At 44.3% G+C, this 14,199-nt stretch overlaps 1 protein-coding gene across 1 annotated transcript in view; it reads right to left on the bottom strand.

The window, feature by feature from the left end:
• Positions 1–3,692: 3,692 nt before the first annotated feature.
• The window catches only part of pgm2 (phosphoglucomutase 2), a 96,966-nt gene continuing 86,459 nt past the window's right edge, over positions 3,693–14,199 (bottom strand). The window contains exon 14 of the mRNA XM_072496555.1: positions 3,693–7,968. Within this exon, the coding sequence (XP_072352656.1) occupies positions 7,866–7,968 (103 nt within the window). The 3' untranslated portion in view covers positions 3,693–7,865. The remainder of the gene's footprint in view (positions 7,969–14,199) is intronic.

The raw sequence follows: 14,199 nt of genomic DNA, 5'->3' as shown, positions 1-14,199 counted from the left end.
GGATACAGCCTCCTACAAGGACAGAGCTTACAGCACAGATCCTCACCATGTGCTGAGTGCATAGACTGGTTCGGACAGGCATAGGTCTTTAGTTTAATCTAACATCGTGTTAACCCACAGTGTAAGTATGTTCAACAGTTTCTAACTTAATAAAATAGTGTTGCACTATTTTAAGTGTTGGTGGCCTGTATGTGTTCCACGGATCCAGAGCACCCAACATATCAGACACCAGTAGGATGCCAGAGCTCCAGGAATACCAGGGGGCAGAGGTGAGTGCAGTGACCATTACTAAGGAGAAGGTTCTGGGGAAACTGAAAGATCTGAAGGTCGATAAGTGACCTGCACCGGAAGGACTACACCCCAGGATCCTAAATGAGATAGCTGAGGAGATTGTGGAGGCATTGGTGGTGATCTTTCAGGAAGCACTGGAGGCAGGAAGGGTCCCAGAGGACTGGAAAGTGGCTAATGTAACACCGCTGTTTAAGAAGGGAGGCAGAAGACGGGAAATTATAGGCCGGTTAGCCGGACTTCGGTAATTGGTATGATTTTAGAGTCCATTATTAAAGATGAAATCGCAGATTACTTGGAAGTGCATGATAAAATAGGACTGAGTCAGCATAGCTTTGTCAAAGGGAGGTCATGTCTGACAAATCTGTTTGAGTTCTTTAAAGATTTAACAAATAAGTTAGACAAAGGAGAACCAGTGGACGTGATTTATTTCAATTCCCAAAGGCCTTTGACATGGTGCTGCACAGGAGACTGTTAAATAAGTTAAGAGCCCATGGTGTTAAGGGCAAGATCCTGGCATGGATAGAGGATTGGCTGACTGGCAGAAGGTAGAGAGTGGGGATAAAGGGGTCTTTTTCAGGATGGCAGCCGGTGCCTCAGGAGTTTGTTCTGGGACCACAACTTTCACAATATACATTAATGATCTGGGAGAAGGAACTGAAGGCATTGTTGCTAAGTTTGCAGATGATACCAAGATCTGTAGAGGGACAGGTAATATTGAAGAAGCAGGCGGGCTGCAGAAGGACTTGGACAATCTAGGGGAATGGGCAAAGAAGTGGCAGATGGAATCCAATGTTGAAAAGTGTGAGGTTATGCACTTTGGATGGAGGAATGGACGCATAGACTATTTTCTAAATGGTGAAATGCTTAGGAAATCAGAAGCACAAAGGGACTTGGGAGTCCTTGTTCACGATTCTCCTAAAGTTAACGTGCAGGTTCAGTCGGCAGTTAAGAAGGCAAATGCAATGTCAGCATTCATGTCGAGAGGGCTAGAATACAAGACCAGTGATGTACTTCTGAGGCCATACAAGGCTCTGCTCAGACCCCACTTGGAGTATTGTGAGCAGTTTTGGGCCCCGTATCTAAAGGATGTGCTAAACTTGGAAAGGGTCCAGAGGAGTTTCACAAGAATAATCCCTGGAATGAAGAGCTTGTTTCTGAGGAACGGTTGAGGACTCTGGGACTGCGAGGCCTGGATAGAGTGGATATGGAGAGGATGTTTCCACTTGTAGGAAAAACTAGAAGAGGACACAATCTCAGACTAAAGGGACGATCCTTTAAAACAGAGATGAGGAGGAATTTGTTCAGCCAGAGGGTGGTGAATCTGTGGAACTCTTTGCCGCAGAAAGCTGTGGAGGCCAAATCACAGTGTCTTTCAGACAGAGATAGATAGCCTCTTGATTAATAAGGGGATCAGGGGTTATGGGGAGAAGGCAGGAGAATGGGAATGAGAAAAATATCAGCCATTATTGAATGGCAGAGCACTCGATGGATCGAGTGGCCTAATTCTGCTCCTATGTCATATGGTCACATTTTAGAAAGGATGCAAACGTTTTAGAGAGGGTGCAGAAAATATTTACAAGAGTGGTTCCTGGAAAGAGGATTTCCCTTACATGGATAGATTGGAGACGCTGGGATTGGTTTCATTAGAGCATCTTCTGTTTTAAATTCAGCCTTGCATCAAGAGCTAGAAATCTTGGATTAGTTCAGAACTGTCCAAGGTGATCAATAATTTGAATTAATGGCCCAGCCCTTCCACCATATTATAATTGCTCATTGTACTTCAGGTCAGCAGGGTGTCTCTGTCCATCCAAATTCATCTTCATGTTTAAGTCTCCAAGCAAATTGCTGAAAAGACCACAACCACACAAACTGCATATATGGCTGAAGTAGCACAAACTCACACTCTTATTAAAACATCTTGATTGCCCAAGTCCAACTAGCTTAGCTGTAGATTGCAAGAGCAAAAGTTTTAAGCTCTCTTAATTGAAATATAGCCAATGATACCTCACTGCCATGCAGAACACTGGTATGAATCTAACTGTTTATCCAGGTAGGGCAACTGTACCCATTGAGGCTCTAGTTTGCAATATTGTCTGCAGTTTTGGAAAGATTCCCAGCCCTAATGACTGATTTCTTCCCATCATGCTCAGTTTATCCAATGCTCCATGAAAATTTGTGCCTCTAAGAACCACAAACCTACAGGGGCAGGTGATGGTCTATCCAATCTGCCACATTGGGTTATCTCTGTTACAAATGTTTTGAGTCTGAAGTCACTGAAACCCTCTGTGTTCATCTCCCAACCCTCCCCAAAAGGACAATTGCTAATAGCCATCATTTATATCAGTATTGCACATGGAAAAATATTCACAACTTCTGTGGATGTGAGCAATGTATCAATTTGAAGATGTAAACAGGTTTACAATGAAAAGTTTATCTTCAAAAGAAATGCCTGATCAAGTAATTTAAGCTAGTATGTAGTAGTATTGGTATTTGTAACATTCAGCTAGATTGCAGTTTCCTTTCAGGGCTGCTGTAGATAATAAGTCCATGGCCATACTATGCAGTTGATAAATGTGAACGGTGCCAGGTAGGCTCGGCCAACCACACCCACATATTTTGGGTTTGCCCCAAACTTGTAGGATACTGGACAGTCTTCTTCGAAGTTATGGGGGTGAGGGTGGAGCCGTGCCAGAGTGTGGCAATCTTTGGGGTATCAGAACAGCCAGAGATACACATGGGGAAGAGGGCCGACGCCCTTGCTTTCACTTCCCTAATCTCACGACAGGGAATCCTGCTCGGCTGGTGATCAGCAGCACCATCCACAGCTGCAGACTGGCTGGCAGATCTGGTGGAATTTCCCCATCTGGAGAAGATCAAGTACACCATCCGAGGGTCGGACGAGGGCTTCCATGAAGCGTGGGGGCCATTCATCAGCCTGTTCCAAGACCTGCTCGAAGCCAATAGCGACTCGGGAAAAAGCGAGAGATGGGAGAAAGCAGACAGAGACCCCCCTCCCCCCTCGGAACCCACAAGGCTTGCAGCAGAAAACACAAAGGAAAGGGGGGGGGGGGTTAGGGGAAGAGGAGAATAGCAGCTAGGGGACAGAACACCCAGAACGAAAGTGGGAATGCCAAGGAGGGGTCAGGAAATATCAAGAACGATTGTATGTACATAAGAACTGCATGAGCGATAAACATTGGAGGCAAAGTTTTACTGTGTATAATTTAAAATGCCAATAAATATATTTAAAAAAACACACATTGCTTTGGGACTACTGCCAAATCACAATTTCTGAAACCATTTAATACAGCAGAACATTTACAATATATAATAAAGTAATACTATGAAAATTATCCAGTTGTTCTCATCGGCTAGCATACCAAAATAAAACTATACTCCTGTAAGTTTCAGTATTAGTTTTTAATCAATACCACCAATATGCATATAAACCAATATTTGTGTAATTGATTGCAGGTGTTATAATCGTACATCTGAAAATGTGCACACACCATACAATAGAACCAGTCTTACTGTAATGAATTAGTACAATCAAATTTACGACAAAACAAAAATAAACTTCAACCAAATATACTGAATGTATAATTTTCACTGCGTAAGTAAATTAGTTTAACAATGATCAAGTATTAATATTTTCTTTTTAAAAAAGGAAAGCAGACTTCCGGTGAGCTCCTGCTCGAGGTTTGATTTTTTTGAATTTAATGCCCGGTCCCAGGGGCAATGTTTGGTTAAATAAGTGCAGGAAGACATAAGGAAGAAAGATGCCCAAGACCCAAAGGAAAGCTGCCGTGAAGGAGGGGACAAATGAAGGTTCACCATTGAGTGGAAGGGTCGGCTCAGCAACTGGAAGGATGACGGGGTCAGGGTCGCCGGGTGGGGCCGCACTGTTCACGGCAGAGAAGATGACCAAGGTGATGGTTGTGGAACTTGAAAAACAATTCGCAAAGCACATGGAGGCGATGAGGAAGGAGATGATGGCAGTATTGAAGGTGCTGGTGGAGGAGGCGGATGCCCCAGTGAAGGCGGCGGTGTCGAGGGTATCGGCCGAGGTGCGGAAGCAGGGTGAGAAATTGAAGGGAGTGGAAGAGGCCTTGTCGCAACACAGCGATCAACTCACCTCGATGGGTGAGGAGCTGCAGAGGGTGGTGGAGGCCAACATGGGTCTGCGAGTCAAAATGGAGGACCTGAAAAACAGATCGAGGCGGCATAATCTGAGGATAGTGGGCCTGCCCGAAGGGGTGGAGGGCCCGAGGCCGACGGAGTATTTTGCAAAGATGTTGGCAGAGCTGGTGGGGGAGGGGGAAGATCCCTCTCTATACGAACTGGATCAGACTCATCGGGCATGGAGGCCTAAGCCAAAGGCGAATGAGCCGCCAAGAGCAGTGATTATCTGTTTCTGTAGGTACTGTGTGAAGAAGGTCCTGTGTTGGGCAAAGCAGAAGCGGGAGGTGCAGTGGGCTGGAGTTGGTATACATATATACCAGGACTTTATGTGGAGTTGGTAAGGAGCCAGGCGGCCTTCAGTTGAGTGAAGATGGCACTGTATAACAGCAGGTATAGTTTGGCATAGTGTACCCAGGGTGACCTACAACTCCAAAGACTTTTATTTTGAGACGGTGAAAGCGGTGGAGGCGTTTGTGAAGACAGAAGGACTGGGGCAGAAGTGAGAAATGGGACTGAGGATTGGACTTGGGTTGAGGGGGGTGGAGGAGCTCTATTTTTCACTGCATGTTATATGTGCTAAATGAGTTGAAGTTGCCTATTTGGACAAGGTAAGAGTTGAGGTTTTCTTTTGCAATGATGGTTCTTTGGGGTTTGTGGGTTTACACTGGGGTTGTGTTGATGGGGATTTCTTTCTTTTCCTGGGACCAGGCCCGGGGGGGGGGGGGGGGGGGGGGGGGGGGAATTGGGGAGAGAGAGGATTGGAGGGGAGTGAGGCCTGGGTAGAGGCCTCCACACTAGCTACCTCAAGCTGGCCAGTGAATGGAAGTGTCGTCGGGGGAGGGCCTGCGGCCATCAAAGCGAGGTAGAACAGGTTTCAATGGGCCTAGGAGGTGTGAAACGTTGGAGGAGGGGACAGATACTGGGTGAGGTGTTTTCGAGAGGAAATGGATGGGAGGATTCTGGGGGGGTGGGCGCTCGATGGTTACAATGGGACGGGGCGGGCCAAGCACAGTGGGCAGGGCCTGGAGTTATGTGGATTGTGGATAGGAGGGGGTGAGAGACCCTCGGTTAGGAAAGTTACGTGGAATGTGAGGGGTTTGTTGGACGGAGGTTTTCATTGTTATCTCGGGGGTAGTGCTCGTGAACTTGGAACCAGGGCCCCTAGAAGCCTTTTCCGGGGGGTCGGACCGGCTCGGGCGGGTGCTGGGGCAGATGTTAGCCTTTGCCTCGCTGATTGCCCAGAGACGGGTCCTGTTGAGGTGGAGGTCAGCTTCTCCACCCTGTGACACGGCTTGGCGGCAGGAGGGGGGACCTACTTGAATTTCTTTGACTTTCGGGAAGGTGAAGTCTGAGCTGAAGGAAGGGTTTCACAATTCATGGGGCTGTTTATTCTGCACTTCCGAGAATTGGTTGCCATTGAATATTGGGGGGAGGATGGCGGCGGTATTACTTTCTTTGGTTACACTGTTTACGGATTGATTGTTAATTTGTATTTTTTAAAATCTGGAATGTATGGGTGGATGTTTTGGTCTGTATATTGAGCGGGGGGCTGTTTGAGTGTGGGGGATTGTTATCGTATTTGTTTTTGCTCGTTTGTTTCTTTGGTTGTTTATTGGCGAAAATGTTGAAAATGAGGAAAATAAAAAGATTTTTTTTTAAATAAGGAAAGCTGCTGTGTTGTCACACACAAGAGATGCACTTGCTTTGGTAGAATTTCTTTTTACCATAAATCCAATCTTAATGGATTAAAATAAGAGATCTTTCTAAACATGCAATAGTGCTCCGTTCGCTGACCTGCCTTAAGTACGGAGCACAAATTAGCTGTTAGCCATTTACTGGCACATTTCCAGGAAGTTTGATATTTGGAGGAAAATTAGATACTTCGCACGCGATAATTTTTGTACCCTTTAATGTTCAGGCACAGTATATGAAATTTTGAAGAATTTCCAGTGCTCAGATTTCCATGAATGGAATGTGTTTATACCTAGCTGTTATTATATAAAGTCATCTTATCGTGTCAGATGATTGTACGGATGATTGTTGGATCGCTAATGCTAAAAGATGTAGATTGACTGATGAAATCTAGATTTGCAGCTTTTAAAAAATATAAAGACAGGCTTATAACTGAAAAATGCAACATTGATATTAAATATGTACAATGGAATGTAAAATCAAGTCATATATCTTGCACAGTATTAATGTATGTGATATACACACACAAATAAATGTATTTTTGGTTGATTGAACTGAACAGAATATAGCAGAACATGTCATTTTAATGCAAAATTAAAGCAGCAGCTTGGTGCTGAGAGCACACAGCACAGAATTTTCTAAGAGACCATTCGAAAACAGTGTACAAATGTGTGAAATTTAACTTCAAAGCTATATAGGAACCACTCAAGGCAAAGTGTCCTGTAAGAATTTAAGCCAAGTAAATCTTCCTTGGACACAATGTTTAAATGCTGGAGCTTTAAGCCTTTCAACAAGTAAGCAAGAGACCCTGCTCATAAGTATATCAATCAAGAGTCCCTGGCTTGAAAGTATATCAGTCAAGCTGTAGCCACACACATATCACATACAAAAGTACTCCTGTAGCAAGTTAATAAGTGCACTGATGCTGGAAGAAAAGCGTTCTGTTCAAAATACCTCCAACTGGAAGATATAACATATTTGTTATCCATCGAAATACATAATTACCTCCGTGCCCAATAAAGATCAATCATTGTGTCCTTTATCTATTTTAGATCCTGCAGTGATATCAGTTATAGACAGGACAATATGACTAACATAGCTGTATGAAAGTGCTAAGGTTTTGAAAAAGACTCATATTGGACTCAAAACATTAACTCTGGTTCTCTCCCCACAGTTGCTGCTGGGCCTGCTGAGTTTTCCCAGCAATTCTTATTTGTGTTACAGATTTCCAGCATCTGCAGTATTTTATTTTTATATGTATGAAAGTGTTTCTCTCTGTACCCCATTCTCACTCCATGAAGGTATTTGAAGTCTTCATTCTGGCAAATCATCTCTGAAATTTCAATAGCATTTTTTTGAGAACCATTAAATGCAGAAGATTGTATTTTCTACCGAGGCATTGGAGATTACCGTGAACACATTTTGGTGCCTCTTAAAAATGAAGAAAAATGTACGCATTATTCCCTGAAATTTGTAATTCACTCAGTTAAAGTGGGGAATCCCCATCAGCCTCCGACATCACCACCACTCCCAAAAACCTCAATTATTGTACAGGAGGAGGAGATAGTTATTTTCCCTCTAGACTTTAGCAAAGTTCCTCTAAGCATAAAATTATACGTGCTTCAATATTATAGGCACAGCTAGAAACAGGTAACACAGCATGCTTCCAAAATTGATTGGTCTGAACTTCAGAAATATTTTCAGGTGGATTGGGATGTTAGGCCATTTTTATCTGGCTGGAAGAAATGTTCCACCAATGCATTGACCAAGTCATTGAGCTCCTCCTTCAGTTTTTCGAAGTCACTGGGGAGAAAGGTGACAATGAGTACATGTGTGTTGTAAAGAAACTAAATAATCACAGGGGAGTAACAATACATTTTACATTCTTACATTTTATTGTTCAGTAGAAAATAGGTGAACATGTTGCTTATATCAGAGCAACAACTAGAGTTTTACTAATATTCAGCATGTTTCTTAATGGAAAATTATCAAATGCACAGGACTAAATCGCTGGCTTTGAAAGCAGACCAAGGCAGGCCAGCAGCATGGTTTGATTCCCGTAACAGCCTCCCCGAACAGGCGCCGGAATGTGACGACTAGGGGCTTTTCACAGTAACTTCATTTGAAGCCTACTTGTGACAATAAGCGATTTTCATTTCATTTCAAATGAATATTCACATGAATATACACATATTCCATTCCTTGTATATTTTTGGGACCTTTCTGCCCTTCTTATTCCAGATATTTCAGCTTCTGTATCTTAATCTACCATCAAATGAATCTTAGCACTCCTATGGCTAAAGAGAATCTTCACTTTAGTTTTGACAGCCAGCTCAACTGAACTTAATGTCACCAGCAATGCAATAAATGGGAAGTTACCATTTTTAATTAGCAGGTACTGTTGCTGATACGTCCCCCTTTGTGCATGTGCATTGCTGTACTACCCAAGGTTTTACCCAACTTCATGGCAATGTCATCTCAGGTCAGCTTACAGGATATTTTGTTGAAAGTGCCTTCTTGTTGAATGAAGACCATTCAGCCCATGCCCACAATTTGGTAGAGTTTTCTGATGGGTCCCATTCCCTTATTTTTTCCTCATTGCCCTGTATTTTTCTTCCTTCAAGTATTTATCCAATTCGCTTCTGAATGTTACGATTGAACCAGCTTCCACCAACATTGCAGGAAGTACACATCAGACAACAATTCTGCAAAAAAAATGCTTTGCCTCCGGTTCTTTTATCTTAAATTTGTATCCTCTGGTTACTGACCCTTCTGTCACTGGAAACAGTTTTTCCTTATTTCTGCTATAAAAGCCCTTCATGATTTTGAACACCTCTATCAAATCTCCTCTTCATGTTCTCCTCTCTCAGCAGAATAACTCCATTTTCTCCAGTCTTCCCACATGAATTGAAATCCCTCATCCATGGTACCAATTAGTAAATTTCTTCTGCACCCACTCTATCCTTTCTAAAATGTGGTGTCCAGAATTGAACAAAATGTTCCAGCTGACACCCAACCTGTACGTCATAAAGGCTTGCAAAACCTTTTGGTGCATTTCTTAATTTATAACGGCAAAGGTCCCTTTTACATTTTTTGCTGCCAAATATTTGTGCACAGTAAGAAGTCTTACAACACCAGGTTAAAGTCCAATAGGTTTGTTTCGATGTCACTAGCTTTCGGAGCGCTGCTCCTTCCTCAGGTGAATGAAGAGGTATGTTCCAGAAACACATATATATAGACAAATTCAAAGATGCCAGATAATGCTTGGAATGCGAGCATTAGCAGGTGATGAAATCTTTACAGATCCAGAGATGGGGTAACCCCAGGTTAAAGAGGTGTGAATTGTGTCAAGCCAGGACAGGTGGTAGCATTTCGCAGGCCAGATGGTGGGGGATGAATGTAATGCGACATGAATCCCAGGTCACGGTTGAGGCCGTACTCATGTGTGCGGATCTTGGCTATAAGCTTCTGCTCTGCGATTCTGCGTTGTCGCGCGTCCTGAAGGCCGCCTTGGAGAACGCTTACCCGGAGATCAGAGGCTGAATGCCCTTGACTGCTGCAGTGTTCCCTGACTGGAAGGGAACATTCCTGCCTGGTGATTGTCGCGCGATGTCCGTTCATTCGTTGTCGCAGCGTCTGCATGGTCTCGCCAATGTACCACGATTCGGGACATCCTTTCCTGCAGCGTATGAGGTAGACAACGTTGGCCGAGTCGCACGAGTATGTACCGCGTACCTGATGGGTGGTGTTCTCACGTGTAATGGTGGTATCCATGTCGATGATCTGGCACGTCTTGCAGAGATTGCCATGGCAGGGTTGTGTGGTGTCGTGGTCACTGTTCTGAAGGCTGGGTAGTTTGCTGCAAACAATGGTTTGTTTGAGGTTGCGCGGTTGTTTGAAGGCAAGTAGTGAGGGGGTGGGGACGACCTTGGCAAGATGTTCATCTTCATCGATGACGTGGCATCTCCACATCACAAATATTTGTGCGTTTACATCCCCAGGTCTCCAGAGTTTACAATGTTATTATTTAGTTTATATTATGGCTCCGCTTTCGTCCTACCAAAATATCACTTCACACTCCCCGTTGTTAAACTTCACTGGCCATAGGTCTGCCCATTTCACAAGTCTATTTTCATCTTTCTGTTATTATTATCCTCTTGATGTTTACTACATTTGAGTTTTGTGTCGCCTGTAAATTATGTTCCATATCTGGGTCATTACTGTATATAAAAAAGGCCAGTGATCCTGATACCAACTCTGGCAGAAACACTACTGCATACTTCCCTCAGTTTGAAAAGCAACTCTTCACGACTACAACTCTATTTTCTCTCCCTTGACCAATTCTTTTAAAAAAATATAAATTTAGAGTACCCAATTCATTTTTCCAATTAAGGGACAATTTAGCATGGCCAATCACCTACCCTGCACATCTTTGGGTTGTGGGGGCAAAACCCACGCAAACACGGGGAGAATGTGCAAACTCCACACGGATAGTGTCCCAGAACCGGGATCGAACCTGGGACCGTGAGGCAGCAGTGCTAACCACTGTGCTGCCTGTCCCTTGACATATCTGTATCCATATTGTCTTTGTTCCTTTAACCCTATCAGCTTTAATTTTACTATCAAGCCTATTGTGTGGTTCTTTATCAAACACTGTGGGGAGGCAGTGGACTAGTAATCCAGAGACCCTGGGGAATGTTCTGGGAAAATGGGTTCAAATCCCACCATGGTAGATGGTGGAATTTGAATTCAATAAAAATCTGGAATTAAAAGTCTAATGACAATCATTGTTGATTGTTGTAAACTATGTCCTTTAGGGAAGGAAATCTGCCATCCTTACCTGGTCTGGCCTACAAGTGACTCCAAACCCACAGCAATGTTATTGATTCTTAAATGCTCTCAGGGATGAGCAACAAATGCTGGCCTGGCGACGCCCACATCCCATGAACGAATAAAGAAAAAAAATCATATTTGAAAGCCCTTTTACAAATTAACCACAATGTAATCTTCAACCCTCACAGCTACTCACAATCTGATGTTAGCCACTAAACTGTTCTCATACACTCTCTTCGCTCCATGTTTGCTGGTATTAGATCTCCACATGCTTTTAGTATTCAGCAATGTTCTCTACTGTATTCTTAACCGTACCTTTGTCATATTCTCTCTGGGTGGGATTTTCCCATCCCACTCACGATGGTGCAGAGCTGGAAGATTCCAACCTGTGTCTTTAACCATCCAGGAACTTCGGAGTCTTGGATGCCCTTCCTTTCTCCCTCACGGGAACATGTCTATTCTGCACCTGAGTCATCTTCGCTTGAAGGATTCCCATTATTCAGTTACCGTCACCTACCAATTTTTGATTCCAATTCACATGGCCTAAATTCCTTTTCAACTCACTGAAATGAGTCTTCCTTCAATTAAGTATTTTACACTTGATTGTTCCTCGTTTCTTTCCATAACTATACGAGGAAAAGCTTTTTTACCCAGAGAGTGATGACGATCTGAAATGCACTGTCTGGGAGGGAGGTAGAGACGCGATGCCGCACATCCGTTAAAATGTACCTGCATGAGTACTTGGCACGCCATAACATTCAAGACTATGGGCCAAGTGCTGGCAAGTGGGAGTAGTAGGGCAGGTCAGGGCCTTTCGTGAAGCCCCCACCCCACCCCTCTCCACGTGCATTCATTTGTCTCACACATTTGACACAAATGGAAACAAGATGCTGGCCTTGATCTGAAGCTAAAGACGAGCTCAGAATAAATGAAGGGGACACTTTCTTTCCCTTGCTGTACAAAGTGCTGGCCTAACCTACCAAAATGAGGAAGTCGGAAATCCAGATCTTCAAACTGAAACCACTTCCTTTATACGTTTCCTCTAACGTTATTTTAAACACAGCTAAATTACAGTTCAATTAAACTTGATATTGCCAAGATGTAATTAATCAGTATTCGAGCCAACCATGCAAGTTTGAAAACACAAACTAGGGAGAATTGAACTAAACCTCAGTGTGGGTGACTTTATTTTTTGCTGTGCTGTCGGCTTTGAAACGACACAAAAACATCGGAATTTCAAAATTATTCAGAAGCAGAACCAACTCACATTCGGAAACAAATTCCGGAATTTTCGAGCTTCTCTGAAGACAGTGCCTTGGGGTTGGAAAGGTGGTGGGGTGAAAAATTGTGTGGGATGGCGTTGGACTGGACTTCAGTATTCCAAATTTTTAAGTGCTTTAAAAAAAATTTGGAATGCCCAATTCCTTTTTTTCCAATTAAGGGGCAATTTAGCGCGGCCAATCCACCTAGCCTGCACATCTTTGGGTTGTGGGGGCGAAACCCACGCAAACATGGGGAGAATGTGCAAACTCCATACGGACAGTGACCCAGGGCCGGAATCAAACCTGGGACCGTGAGGCAGCAGTGCTACCCATTGCGCCACCGTGCTGCCCTTTCAGTGTTTTTTTTAAGCTCCAGACAAAGGTCAAGTGTGAACTTCTGGAAAAAGGGCATTTAAGAGCTGGTTAAAGTTGTAATTGAACAGCAGTTTACAGGCCCGTTCAAATTTTGTTGCAATTGCAAGGGGACAAGGGGCAAAAGAGCCCTGCAGGTTTATCAGGGTGACAACTGAAGTCAGTGCTGCATTTGGTTGCCATGCAGTGAGACAGTTCACCTTCACAGGAAGGCGAGGGCAGCACAGCCCTTTGCATCAAGGACCATTCAGGTGCCAGAGCCTTGGTGAGTTTGGAGGAAGCTTCTGGCAGAATGACTCTTCAGATCAGCAGTGCCAACCAGTCATGGCATTATCCAATCAACAGGTAGCTCCTCCAGCAAGGGGAACCGGAGAGGGAGGGAGGTGCAGACACAGGGATCAGGGCAGCAGCCCCATGGTTAGCTTCGTGTGCAGCCCCAGGATGGGGTAAGTGGCAGAGGGCTGCAGAGGGGCCTCAAGTAACCTCCAGTGCAGAGCAGGCACCCTGTAGCAAGGGTGTACAGACAGAGGATAAGCTATCTCCAGATATTGAAGCGGCAGCGTCACTGAAGACTGTGCCAGTTCCGAGAGGCTATTACAGATCTTTGTGGCACAATGGCAGATGAATTGATGACCAGTGCAAATGGTGGTCACCTGATGTCAGTGGTGAAGACCATCATGTCCCTAAATTTCTACACCTCTGCTTCATTCTGGAGGCCCACTGGAGACATATCTGCCATCTCTCAATCAGCAGTACATCAATGCATCAAGGGGTGACAAATAACCTTTTCAGGAAGGGCAGCCAATACATCCATTATTGCATTGATCTGGACATTCAGGCTAAGAGAGCCACAGGATTTTGGATCAATGCTAGATGTACAGGGTGTGATACACTACATGCATGTGGCCATCAAAGTTCCTACAAGCCAGCGGTCTTCATAAACAAAAAGGACTCCATCAATGTGCAACTGGTCTGTGACCACCACCAGTGGATCTTGCAGCTGTGAACGCCTTACAGTGGAAGCAGCCACAACACCGACATGCACACATGCACTCCCAGGTTCCCACACACACCCTTTGTTCACCTTCAAGATTGGATTTTTGGTGACGAGGGCTATCCACTAAAGAGAGAGCTACTGACTCCAGTGAGGAACCCGAGAATGGAAACCGAGCAGACATACAATATTAGCTACGTGATGACCTGAGCCACCAGCGAGCAGAGAATAGGTCTCCTGAAGATTAGTGGGGCACTTTAATACGTCCCATCAAGGGTCTCCAGGATTATGATGGTCTGGTGAACTTTGCACAATGTGGCACTGCAGAGGGGGGAAGGCCCAGACCAATGAAGATTTAGTGAAGCATGAGGCGTCCTCAGAAGAGGAAATGATTGAGGAGTTGATGACCATCCACAGCATTCCATAAGACATGAAGGGCCATGTGGAGGGACTAATAGGAGAGGGGTAATGGAGGCTCAGGAGGCACTCATACATATACGATGCAGGTGACCCTTCCCATATTATCCTTCCAACCAAATAAAAGCACCTTCATCCTCCACTGTTACCATTCCC

Source organism: Scyliorhinus torazame, chromosome 3, assembly GCF_047496885.1.
Source record: "Scyliorhinus torazame isolate Kashiwa2021f chromosome 3, sScyTor2.1, whole genome shotgun sequence".
NCBI classification, from domain to species: domain Eukaryota; kingdom Metazoa; phylum Chordata; class Chondrichthyes; order Carcharhiniformes; family Scyliorhinidae; genus Scyliorhinus; species Scyliorhinus torazame.
This window is presented reverse-complemented; position numbering and strand designations above follow the sequence as displayed.